This window comes from Lolium rigidum, chromosome 7, assembly GCF_022539505.1.
Source record: "Lolium rigidum isolate FL_2022 chromosome 7, APGP_CSIRO_Lrig_0.1, whole genome shotgun sequence".
NCBI lineage: Eukaryota > Viridiplantae > Streptophyta > Magnoliopsida > Poales > Poaceae > Lolium > Lolium rigidum.
This window is the reverse complement of record NC_061514.1, coordinates 338,391,442-338,404,390: the sequence shown is the minus strand read 5'-3', so window position 1 is coordinate 338,404,390 and position 12,949 is coordinate 338,391,442. Positions and strand designations below refer to the sequence as shown.

The following is a 12,949-nucleotide window of genomic DNA, read 5'->3' as shown; positions in this document are numbered from 1 at the left end:
GGATGGCAAATCTTGCCGTCCTGGTCTTGTTTGCATCCCTACACGCCGTGACTGCTAAACACGGTTCACCAGCCCCCGCCCCAACACCAGAAGTGCCAAGCTACATTAGTTCTCCAGCCGCGGCCCCAACACTGGGAATGTCAATTTCAGCCCCACATACCCCTCCAAGTTTTAGTCCAAGCTACATTAGTTCTCCAGCTGCCGCCCCAACACCGGGAATGCCAAGCTCAGACCCACGTACCCTTCAAAGTTTCAGTCCAAGCTACATTAGCTCTCCAGCGGCCGCCCCGACACCAGAAATGCCAAGCTCAACGCCACACACCCCTCAAAGTTTCAGTCCAAGCTACACTAGTTCCCCAGCTGCCTCCCCGAGTAACCCTTCCTCAAGCGATATACTTGTACCGAGCCTACCAAGTCCATATTCAAGTCCACCGAGCTTTCAAGATCATTCTTCACATGACGCTAGTCCTGCCGCTGCCCCGAGCTTCAGTTTCCCTAGCTCGGCCCCGGTACCGAGCCCGCAAGGTAATTGTCATTTCACCCGAACATGCAATGGTACCTAGCTCAAGTTTACCCTGCTCCCAAAGTTTCTTCTCTGAACCACACATTACCTGAAGATCCCACAGTACTAACATCTAATTTACCTTCCCTCAAGATTCTTTGCCAAGCTACATTTCTCCCCTTGCCGCACCAACACCAAGCCCACCGAGCATGGCTACACCGAGCCCAGCAAGGCCAACCCCTTCTCCATCTACAAAGCTTAGGCTCAAAGTCGGCTACTACAAGCGCTCATGCCCACAAGCAGAAAATATCATCAGGGCGGCCGTCAGGAGTGCCACGTCAAAGAACCCTGGCATTGGTGCAGGGTTAATTCGATTACACTTCCATGATTGCTTCGTCCAGGTACAATCTTCACCTGTAAAAGACGCAAAATATCACCATTATGGTCTAAAATTTTAATAGATGTTTATTCTAAAAATAATAGGTTGGGAAAACCACATTGTCGTTTCATCAAATGTATTACTCCCTCCGTTCCATGAATTAAGGGTGTGTATTATTTTTTTCAATAGTAACACCATATAAAATACAAGTGTTCTTAGTTGGTTAGTGCACCGGATATATATATTGTGAGTTGAATACATTTCTAACTTTTGCGCGATGTCATATACTTATTCTTTTTTGTGTGTGGGCTACAATTTCTCACAGGGCTGTGATGCATCCGTCCTCCTTGATCCGACACCGACAAACCTGCAGCCGGAGAAACTCAGCCCTCCCAATGTCCAAAGCCTCCGTGGCTTCGAAGTGATCGACTTAGCAAAGAAGGCACTTGAGAAGGCGTGTCCCGGTAGGGTGTCATGTGCCGACATCATCTCCTTCGCTGCCAGAGATGCATCTTTATTTCTAAGTAGTGGAAGGATCAATTTCCAGATGCCGGCGGGACGCCTCGATGGTCGTGTGTCCCTCTCCAGTGAGGCACTTCAATTCCTTCCCCCGCCATTCTCCAACCTCTCGCAGCTCATCAACAACTTCAAGGCCAAGAACCTGGATGAGGACGACCTTGTGGTGCTCTCTGGCGCTCACTCCATTGGAGTGTCCCACTGCTCGTCCTTCACTGGTTTTCTCGCCCCAAACCCTCCCGCCATGGACCCGACCTTCGCTGCGAAAATTCAGAGCAAGTGTGCAGTGAGGCCGAACGTATCCAGCGACCCCACGGTGATGCAAGATATCATGACACCCAACCAGCTGGACAGCCGGTACTACACGAATATTCTCAAACGCAACGTTCTCTTCGCCTCTGACGCGGCGCTATTATCGTCGCAGCGGATGTCAATAAAGGTGCTAGAGAACGCGTTTATACCCAGCAGGTGGGAGATGAAGTTTGCCAAGGCGATGGTCAAGATGGCTGCCATAGAGCTCAAGACCGCTGCCAATGGGGAGATCAGGAGGATGTGCAGGGTCATTAACAATTAGGATTCCCTGCCATTGCACTTAAAAGTCGAACATGCACTATGCTTTACGTGTACGTGTTCCCTTTTATCTCCTGGCATCTGTCCTTGTTGGTCGCTTGCATTTTGTTCTCTGATTAAGTTGGTAGAAGCATGTTATTGTTACATTACATCGTTTAATCAAGACATGTACTGAACTGTACTTGGGCATGTAGATGCCCGAAGGAAGTATTTTAAATTTTGGCCCATTTGTCTCAATCTTATTATGATGAGAACTCTGCATCCGCAAGTTATGTACTGATTGAGCGAATCGATCTGTAGATTGTATTTTTTTTTTGACAATCAATACCACATATATTTATAGTAACAAATAGTACATGGTAGAGATACATGAAGACTCCAATAATTATAAAATAAAGTCTATAAGATAGTAACAAATCTTCGAGGTCTTCAAATTCTTTCTTCTTCTAGAACACAATCTTGTACTCTTCTAAAAGCAGCCAAAGATAGATAACGAACCATAGACCTGTAGATACCGATGAAAGTTCTCCCATAATTTTTTTAGCCGCAATGCCAAGATTGTGTGCACGCACACAACCATTAAAGCAGTCATTCAACATCGGCAAGAGTACCAACACCAGTATGTCAGGGAATAACAACCGACTAGCTTTGTTGTCGTTGATGGAGAGCCGAGAGTACGAATCACCGTTGTCGAGGACGTAACAGCCGAGACAAAAACTGCGAGGATAATCCTCCTCGCGGCAACAACGATAAAAGATCCAAAATCGATCTCGCAAAGCAAGATCTGAAGACCCATACCTAGAAAATTGTGATCGTTCAACACCACCATTGACGCCGGGAAGAGGATCTCGTCGCCGAACGAAATGCCGAAGATCACTTATTGCAGATGATGCCATCTCCATTGAGGAAAAACCAACAAGAAGGCGGCTACCAAAATCCTAACATAATCTAATAAAAACAATACTTTTATTGAAACTCCACGCATAGATTGGGTTCCCTACTCCTCCCGACGCCAGCAAAGCCGACCGAAGGAGGGGGAACCGTTCTATGGAGGCGGCTAGGGTTGAGTAGATTGTATTGATGTAAGGGTAAAGGGCGCACAGCTCTCAACAGGTGGGCATTGGTATTTATATGGGTTACATGGAGTACAATACACGACATGTTATGTACATAACCATACTGAACTCTAATCTAATGCTAGTACCATACATAGAGAGAAGTCTTTCAATATTACACTTTTGGGGTATTGCACCCTGCGTTGATCATCATTTTTTTTATGACTATCTCTTGTAAAATAAGTAGAGGTTATTTAAGCAAGTAAGTATGAATTGTTAGAGAAGAACAATGGACCGCTTACCTAAACCATGCTTAATCATGGTGGAAGTTTCAGCAACGAGCATCCTCAATAGGAAGAGTGACAAAAGAATTGTGGAAAAAAAGAGTTGTGAAAAAAGAGTGTGGGAAAAGAAAAGAAAGGAAAAAAGAGTATGAGAAAAGAGTGAGAGAGAGTTAGAGAGGATGCTCAACGTATGTTGCTCATGTTGTCCCGGTATGGATGGCCTATAGTTGAGATGCAAATATCCTTTGGTCCTTTGTACAGGTGGCATGAAGGTACCCCATTGCGATACTTGGTTAAAACATATATGTCGAAAGGTCTTGATAACCCGGAGTTGAGTAACAAGAGGTGTAGTCCTTAGCGTTTAAGAAAGTGAGGCAACACTTACTCATAAGAGGTCAAACTCATGACACATAGATATCTTTTTACATGAGATATTTGGTACCCCATCCTTACTAATTGTTGACATGAATTGCATAACTCAAAACCATGTTTTATGCTCTTTACTTTTTATTTTGTTGGAGCTTTAGCACATACATTCTATGCTTTGTTTTTTGCGTTCAAGAGTCAAAAGAAATATTCCTGAAAAGATAGGACAAAGAGTCTTCCAACAATTTCATAGGATTCTTCTAAGCATGCTTTATGATACATAATACTTGTCATTCATGTTTGTTACAATGCTATTTACCATTATGCATGCTTCATAGAATGTAAGAGTTATCACTTGATTAGTTCATATTACTTGTTTTCATTCTTTATTGACTAAACCTTGTGATACTTTGCATGATTATTCAGAAGCTATATATTATAAATTTTCAAGTTCATGTTAGTTTTATCACCTTCATGCTCGGGACGAGCATAGGTTAAGCTTGGGGATGTTGATGCATGTAAAATACATACATGAACTTTGTCCTTTATCATATTGAATTCCCACATTTTGCAACATATATGATGATAATGCCATGTTTTACATTGATTTATGGGGATTTACCATGATTCCCTTTATTTGGGTTATAAAACAGCAGAACAGAAAAACCTTGTTTTGTGTATTTTTCACTTTCAGAGACCTATACGGAGTCAAAATGACCTGAGATTTTTGGAGCGTCACTTTTTCATCGGGAGAAGCACCCTGAGCTCTGGAAGCACACCTAGAGAGGCCTGAGATCCAAAAGAGGCTAGGTGGCACGCTCAGTATGTTAGGGCGCGCCACCCACCTCCGTTCGGTTGTTGATCGTCCGATTGCCCTGATTTTTTCGCCCGCCGACGTATTTTGCCCTAAAAATGACTATATATATATATGACCCCGAAGAGTTCTTGGGTGGAGAGCGCCGCAAAAACACAGAAACCCGAAAATGGAGGCTGCTCCAGAGAAGATTGGAGGGGGAAACTCCACCGAGATCACCGCCAGAGGGATCTCCACCTTCTCCAACGTCTTCATCATCATCACCATTATCAAGAGGGAGTAGTCCACCTCTGGACTATGGGTTTGTGGTAGTATCTTGATCTATTCCTCTCATGTTGTTCATAGTTCTTAGTGCCATATGAGCTGCCAATCATGATTTAGGTCATATTTATAATACCTATGTGGTGGATCATTATTCTATGATATTGTTTTATAAGATCTGATCATATTATGTGTGAGATCTATTAATAGATGCATATTATGTACCCCGTTCTTAAGTATTTGTTCTGATCAAACATATGTGCAAGAGCGTTGTGTGGGGGTGATGTGTGTATTAGATGGAGTAGCATGATTTTAGTGATTGGATATTAACAATATGTTCAAGATCTACTCTAGCTTTGCCTTTCTTTTGCTACCTCACTAGAGATAAAGTAAACGCATGTGCTAGGTTCATCACGTGAGAGTAGTGATGATCTTGTTTATTCAAGGTACCATATTTGATATCAAACTTCATGTCAAAGTACTTATTGATATGCTCTGTTAATTCTTAATACAAGATTGATGAAGTTTCTTTGTTGTGGAGTATAAGAGAGATATGTTGCATCATCTCTATGTTAGGACGTGATGCCCATATTAATTCTGATCTTACATAAACTATTATTTGCACCTTCATATCTCATATCTCATTGATGATTTACTTTTTGTCCACCACATCTTCAAGAGAGAATAGTCAAGTGAACCCATGAATCCTGGTCCACTTTTTATCATAAGAAACATCTTTATATTGCTTTTATCTTGTTTTCTATTTGCTGCACTATTTTAATCCAAAAACACAAAAATACTTTTCTTATTTGCATCCAAAACACCAAAAACAATCAATCTCTTTACTATTTTACTTAGTTATTTTTATCTAGTGTAGTTTTTACTTGTTTTATTTCTACTTGTGTTATTTACTTACATGAAACCTTATGCTTGACAACCACACGGTGGAGTTGGGGACACAAGGCATTTATTTTACTTGCATGATTGCTAGAAGAGAGAAAAGTATACTCTTTTGTCCAGTTCTCCGAGAGTTCGATATAAACCCTCGAGTCACCCTTGCGAGGTAATACTTTGGTGATACAACACTCTGCACTTAGAGTCCCAGCGTATCAAGATTCTTTTTGGCGTTGCTATTAACAGTCATCACCTGTTTCAGGGCTTCCGGTTCCTAGGCATCCAAAGAGAGCCCATCGATGATGATATTGCAGAGGAAACGAAGCTCCCACAGTTTTGCATACTCACAGGCGACCAGGCGTGATTCCAACAGAGGAAACTCATTTTTTCACCACAGCACTCGAATACACAGGAAGTGTGCAGAACACGCTCGCAGTCGGAAGTGGGGACAAATGTGACAAGGAAATCTGAGGGCGACGTGTAGGCTTCAACCTATACTTCCTTTTGGTGGATCCTAAATCAAGCCCTAAGGGCCACCACCAAGTCCATCGATAACACGGCTGGCCGCTTCCCCTACACAGTCTCCACGAGGATATGGTTGCGGAACTCCTCGGCCAGAGCAACCATACGTGGGGTGCAAGAAAAAACACACCGGTGCTTAGCCGGTCACCGATCCGGATCTCAAGGAAACCCTTGCTCGTCCGTGGGAGATCTATCTAGGGCACTCCGATTTGGGGACGACGACCCGATGCTAAACCTTTACTCCTCCGTGGTACAAGCACCGGCAAAGCAGGAACAACAGCAAGCTCTATTAGGAGAGAGGGACGAGGAGCCGGATCTGAGCTAGGGGATTGGGGATGGAGATGAGAAATGAGAATAGGGGAGAACAATGGAGATAACGTCAATGACTATGAGATATAAGGCCCAGATGGTCAACATCCGAAGGAACAATAGCAATACCTGACAAGGTGGGCCTAAGAAGAGGTAACAAGTTCTTCCGAATTCAAACATTTTAACTTATGCTCAAAATAATTTGATAAAACAAAAGACCCTCTAAGCTATTGCAAACGCGGCATTAGGCCTTCTGGGCAATTAGAAGCAACAACAGACCTCATAAGCCCTCTACCAAAAATAAAAGGTCTGCAAAGTAAATAGCCCCACAAATATATAAAATTTGTGCCAGGGAAATCGGCCAACGTGTGCACTTATGTCTCACAATTCTGCTTCATTTCGATTACAAGTCATCCCCCTTGTCTTCATCGTTTCCTTGTTTTTTTCTTCTTTTGATAAAAAACAATTTATTACTCCCTAAAATTTAAACTAATTGACTTAATTTTATCTGGATATAGATGTATCTAGATGCATTTGTCTACTAGATACATCCATATTTAGATAAAGTAAAATCAATTAATTTAGATAGGAGGAAGTAGTCAGAAGTTAGCATTGTTTTCCTATATATGGAAACTAATAGGCAGTCTGACTTCACGCTAGCACTAGGCGTGTTTTATGTCTCTGTTGCACCTAGATGATGGCCTTCATTTTGTGTTGTGCTCTATAATGAAAATTGTTATCTATAAGATCACTTGGAAAAACAATTCCCCACACTTGTTAAGATAAAAATATATATACACACAGCAACAGGCTTGTCAATAAAGGATTGAAAGCTTCGAGCAAAATAAACAGTTTCACATGTATCCGTGAACGTCTAGCACTGACTTGTTACGACGAATTTCACATATTACCTCTGTTCTAAAATGTAATACGGGTTTAGTAAGTAAGACATTTTCGTAGGACACTTCTTTTTGATGGTCTAGTAGGCTACTTATGCCTCCCAAAAGCGGACGTGGCATTTTGGCTCATAGGTGTATCTACACATATTAGGAAAAATATATTTTAAACCCAATTCAAAATGTTAAAAAATTTCGAATGAAATTTCTCAGTGTGAATCCGAACATCCTCTGTTAGCTCACAAAAATTTTGCATAAAAAAATATTTTGTGTCATCTATGTTAAAAAAGACAAATAAAAGTCCCCTGAAAAACTTTTTTGGTGCACCAGAAATTGTCTTTTATTACACAGGCTACAAACTATAATATTTTTTGAGACACATTGTGTGCAGGCATAAAATGTGTGGAAGCACACCCCGAATTTTTATTCAAAACTTAGATATTTTTAAAATGTGTTTTTCTGCCAATAGGTACATCTGCACCTATGAGCCAAAATAGATTTCCGTACCAAAAGCATCTTACAATGTGAAACGCAGGCATTACATAAAGATTCATTTTATTCATAGGATAGGAAAAAATGTAAGAATAGAAAAACATAGTATTGGAATGGCATACGACTTGTACCTACTTTAATCCTATTAGAAGATGAAATGTATTTGATTGTAGCAAAATAAATCATCAGGTATAACCTAATGTTTTTCCCATCACTACTGGAAATCTGGACTCTGCCGTGTGCCTAGGACCCACGGCAAACATGATAATACACACGGCAAACACTCTGCCGTGAGTTCCCGCACGGCAAAGTGCACACGGCATAGAAAGCCACGGCATAGAATCTTTGCCATGCGCAAACGCAGACCCGCACGGAAATATTTTTGCCGTGTGCTGTGCTGAGCTCCACGGCAAAGTAAAGCACTTAACGACGTCGTCACCGTCGACGGAACCAGACGGTAGGCCCGAGGCGCAGTCCGGCCCGACGGCCCGGCCCGAGCCCGGCCCGAAAAACTCGGGCTTGGGCCTGAAATGTTGGCCCGACTGCCGGGCCGGGCCGGGCCTGGGTAGCCCGAAAAAGCATTTTAACACTACGGCTCGGCCCGCGGCCCGACGGGCTTGGTGGGATTTTGGTCGGGTCGGGTCGGGCCGGGCTTGGGCCGGGTTTTTTTGCGTCGGGCCTACCTCGGGCCGGCCCGAGGCCCGGCCCGGCCCGACACATGCCCAGGTATAGTTCCTACATATGAATACCAAGCTGAGGGCTCGTATTTTTTCTCAAGGTTTGAATATTTTTCCCGCAACTAGGTCACATAAAATGCCGCCGCGCGGCTCCGCTCGATTTTTTTGGCTCCGTTTACTTTGCCAAGTGTGCAAAACGGGGCCGCCGGGACATGCGGTATGGCCGTACCGGGCGCGCGCGTGCACCCCTCCGCCAACGCGCGAAACGGAAAACATTTAGCACATAAAATGACACGTCCTAGACCTAAAAACATTTTTCCCTCCATTTATTGAGCGAAGGAAAGTGTGGCTCCAGTTCAAATCCGGTCAGTTTCCAGCGGATTCGGCGGGACACCGCAGGAAGCGGGAGGGATTCCCAGATGGCTACCGCGCGCATATGGCATGCGATAGGTGGTGCGTAGGAGGTATCATACCGATGCGCGAAGGTCTCGCGCAATTCTAATATGCGCACCATGTAGCTGCTTCACAAAATAAAGCCCTTCCGGCACCCCGAAAATGGAAAAACCGTCGCCCGTGTGTCGGATTGGAAATCCGCGACCGAGGCCTTGCTTCCCATCCCAAGGCCCACGCACGTGCCAAATATGGCCTCGTTCCGACAAACTATGCGGTGAAACGGGCCGTTTCCTACTCATTTCCCCTAAAAGCCATAGAACTCCGGACGTGATAGCCCTATCCGTGAAGGGTTCTTCAAAATAACTGCCGTATCCCAATTCCGTCTTTTGCAGTGGTTAATAGGACACATAAAATGACGCCGCGCGGCTCCGCTCGATTTTTTGGCTCCGTTTACTTTGCCAAGTGTGCAAAACGGGGCCGCGGGACATGCGGTATGGCCGTACTGGGCGCGCGCGTGCACCCCTCCGCCAACGCGCGAAACGGAAAACATTTAGCACATAAAATGACACGTCCTAGACCTAAAAACATTTTTCCCTCCATTTATTGAGCGAAGGAAAGTGTGGCCCCGAGTTCAAATCCGGTCGGTTTCCGGCGGATTCGGCTGGACACCGCAGAAGCGGGAGGGATTCCCGGACGGCTACCGCGCGCATATGGCATGCGATAGGTGGTGCGTAGGAGGTATCCTACGATGCGCGGAGGTCTCGCGCAATTCTAATATGCGCACCATGTAGCCGCTTCACAAAATAAAGCCCTTCCAGGCACCCGAAAATGGAAAAACCGTCGCCCGTGTGTCGGATTGGAAATCCGCGACCGAGGCCTTGCTTCCCATCCCAAGGCCCACGCACGTGCCAAATATGGCCTCGTTCCGACAAACTATGTCGTGAAACGGGCCGTTTCCTACTCATTTCCCCTAAAAGCCATAGAACTCCGGACGTGATAGCCCTATCCGTGAAGGGTTCTTCAAAATAACTGCCGTATCCCAATTCCGTCTTTTGCAGTGGTTAATAGGACACATAAAATGACGCCGCGCGGCTCCGCTCGATTTTTTTGGCTCCGTTTACTTTGCCAAGTGTGCAAAACGGGGCCGCCGAGACATGCGGTATGGCCGTACCGGGCGCGCGCGTGCACCCCTCCGCCAACGCGCGAAACGGAAAACATTTAGCACATAAAATGACACTTCCTAGACCTAAAAACATTTTTCCCTCCATTTATTGAGCGAAGGAAAGTGTGGCCCCAGTTCAAATCCGGTCAGTTTCCAGCGGATTCGGCGGGACACCGCAGGAAGCGGGAGGGATTCCCAGATGGCTACCGCGCGCATATGGCATGCGATAGGTGGTGCGTAGGAGGTATCCTACCGATGCGCGGAGGTCTCGCGCAATTCTAATATGCGCACCATGTAGGCTGCTTCACAAAATAAAGCCCTTCCGGCACCCCGAAAATGGAAAAACCGTCGCCCGTGTGTCGGATTGGAAATCCGCGACCGAGGCCTTGCTTCCCATCCCAAGGCCCACGCACGTGCCAAATATGGCCTCGTTCCGACAAACTATGTGGTGAAACGGGCCGTTTCCTACTCATTTCCCCTAAAAGCCATAGAACTCCGGACGTGATAGCCCTATCCGTGAAGGGTTCTTCAAAATAACTGCCGTATCCCAATTCCGTCTTTTGCAGTGGTTAATAGGACACATGAAATGACGCCGCGCGGCTCCGCTCGATTTTTTTGGCTCCGTTTACTTTGCCAAGTGTGCAAAACGGGGCCGCCGGGACATGCGGTATGGCCGTACCGGGCGCGCGCGTGCACCCCTCCGCCAACGCGCGAAACGGAAAACATTTAGCACATAAAATGACACTTCCTAGACCTAAAAACATTTTTCCCTCCATTTATTGAGCGAAGGAAAGTGTGGCCCCGGTTCAAATCCGGTCAGTTTCCAGCGGATTCGGCGGGACACCGCAGGAAGCGGGAGGGATTCCCAGATGGCTACCGCGCGCATATGGCATGCGATAGGTGGTGCGTAGGAGGTATCCTACCGATGCGCGGAGGTCTCGCGCAATTCTAATATGCGCACCATGTAGGCTGCTTCACAAAATAAAGCCCTTCCGGCACCCCGAAAATGGAAAAACCGTCGCCCGTGTGTCGGATTGGAAATCCGCGACCGAGGCCTTGCTTCCCATCCCAAGGCCCACGCACGTGCCAAATATGGCCTCGTTCCGACAAACTATGTGGTGAAACGGGCCGTTTCCTACTCATTTCCCCTAATTAAAAGCCATAGAACTCCGGACGTGATAGCCCTATCCGTGAAGGGTTCTTCAAAATAACTGCCGTATCCCAATTATAATATGCGCACCATGTAGCTGCTTCACAAAATAAAGCCCTTCCGGCACCCCCAAAATTGTCTCGTAATTTTTCAATTTTTTTCGAATTAGTTACGCCCGATTTGGACCCGCATGAAATGACGGCGCGCAAAAACTCTCGCTCGCGCCTTGGCAATATCCGGAGTCCCACTGTGACGGTCGAAGGACATGTGTGAAAGCGTGGTAGAAGTTGAAATATTGCAATACATGGTTTCCGAGTGCATTATATATGGAAACGAATAGGAGGAACATGTGTGAAATTAGGGGGGGAAATGAAAAAAAAAACGGTTTGCCGTGTGTAGAGAGAAGGACACACGGCAAATACTGCATATATGCCGTGCGTTATTTTTATTCCTCACGGCAAAGATTGCACCTATGCCCGCCCCCAGCAAACGCGCGCCCAAATCAAACTTCCGCGGCAAAACATGGCGCGGAATGAAAAAATGAAAATGCAAAATGTCTGCCGTGTGTGACGGCACGCACACGGCAAACAATTTCCGTTACGACGTTGGGCGGGGATGTGGGCCGACCGTGCCAGTATGCCGGGCGGTCTGTTTTGCCGTGCGTCTTTACCATTCTTTGCCGTGCGCTTTGTTTTGCCGTGCGTTTTATGCAGGTTTTACCGTGTGCTCATTCTTTGCCGTGCGCTTCGGACTAATGTGCCGTGCACTTTTGCTATGCCGTGCGCTGGCTCCGTGGGCTCACGGCATTACATTCTTTGCCGTGTGTTGCCGCACGGCAAAATTTGGGCACACGGCATAGACAGATTTTCCGGTAGTGCATAGAATCTACACTATAAGATTTCTATAGAGTTTGTTCCTACATAATATTTTTCTATGAATCAAAGAACTTGTGTAAGAAATGTTTTTATGAAATCCAAATCCTACACAATTCATATATAAATTCTATGAATCAAATGGTCCTAAGGAAGTACCTAACTACAAATAAAACAATATTATTATGACAACCTGTTACATGTAGATGAGTTCCAGCAGATTGTTGTTTAGTCTAGCATCGGAGTTTTCTCCTCTAGGTCCTATAGGTATCACAGCATAATTCATCGTGCATACATTAAGCTGCAGTGCAGCACCGACTCTATTTCTGAGCGCAACTGCGCGCGCACACACACACTTGGATCTCCTAGGTAGTTGAACACATGGATGGAATTATTGTTGCCGAGTCTCGAAAGTCATCGTCTTCTGCCAGACGATGTTTTTTAATCACATATAAACTTGTCCATTTACACGCTACCCACCTTCTTATAAACTGAAGACACTCCTCTGTAATTTCTTTTACAAGAGAAAGGCGAGCCTCGAAGGCACCATACATTGGGCGCGGAACAGATAGACATGGCAAGTCAAATTAACCCACGAGGGCGTATGCATGAGTTGTTCATCCATGTTCCTAGTTGACATTGATCTACAACATGCAGAAATTAAACAATTTTTGCACATGTAGCGACCTAACAATTGACGACTAGCCCGTTCCACGAACTTACCTCTCACAGTGCTGATCTATAAATTAGACAAGCACAGCAGCGTCATGAAACACAGTGACTAATAAGCACAGATCGTTAAGCTAGCCATATGCCCATATACCACTCAAGATCG

The 12,949-nt window shown here is 45.3% G+C and overlaps 1 protein-coding gene across 1 annotated transcript; it reads left to right on the top strand.

The window, feature by feature from the left end:
• Positions 1-218: 218 nt before the first annotated feature.
• Positions 219-1,971, top strand: LOC124673515 (peroxidase 2-like). The gene is made up of 3 exons (XM_047209582.1): positions 219-522; positions 677-903; positions 1,207-1,971. Exons 1-3 carry the CDS (start codon positions 219-221, stop codon positions 1,969-1,971), a joined length of 1,296 nt encoding a protein of 431 aa, XP_047065538.1.
• The last annotated feature ends 10,978 nt before the right edge of the window (positions 1,972-12,949 follow it).

Excerpts from the sequence above, each read along its gene's own strand:
- LOC124673515 (XM_047209582.1), top strand. The coding sequence starts at position 219 with ATGCCAAGCTCAGACCCACGTACCCTTCAAAGTTTCAGTCCAAGCTAC. Across the intron at positions 523-676 it reads GGCCCCGGTACCGAGCCCGC|CTCCCCTTGCCGCACCAACA; the intron begins AAGGTAATTGTC and ends CAAGCTACATTT. Across the intron at positions 904-1,206 it reads TCCATGATTGCTTCGTCCAG|GGCTGTGATGCATCCGTCCT; the intron begins GTACAATCTTCA and ends AATTTCTCACAG.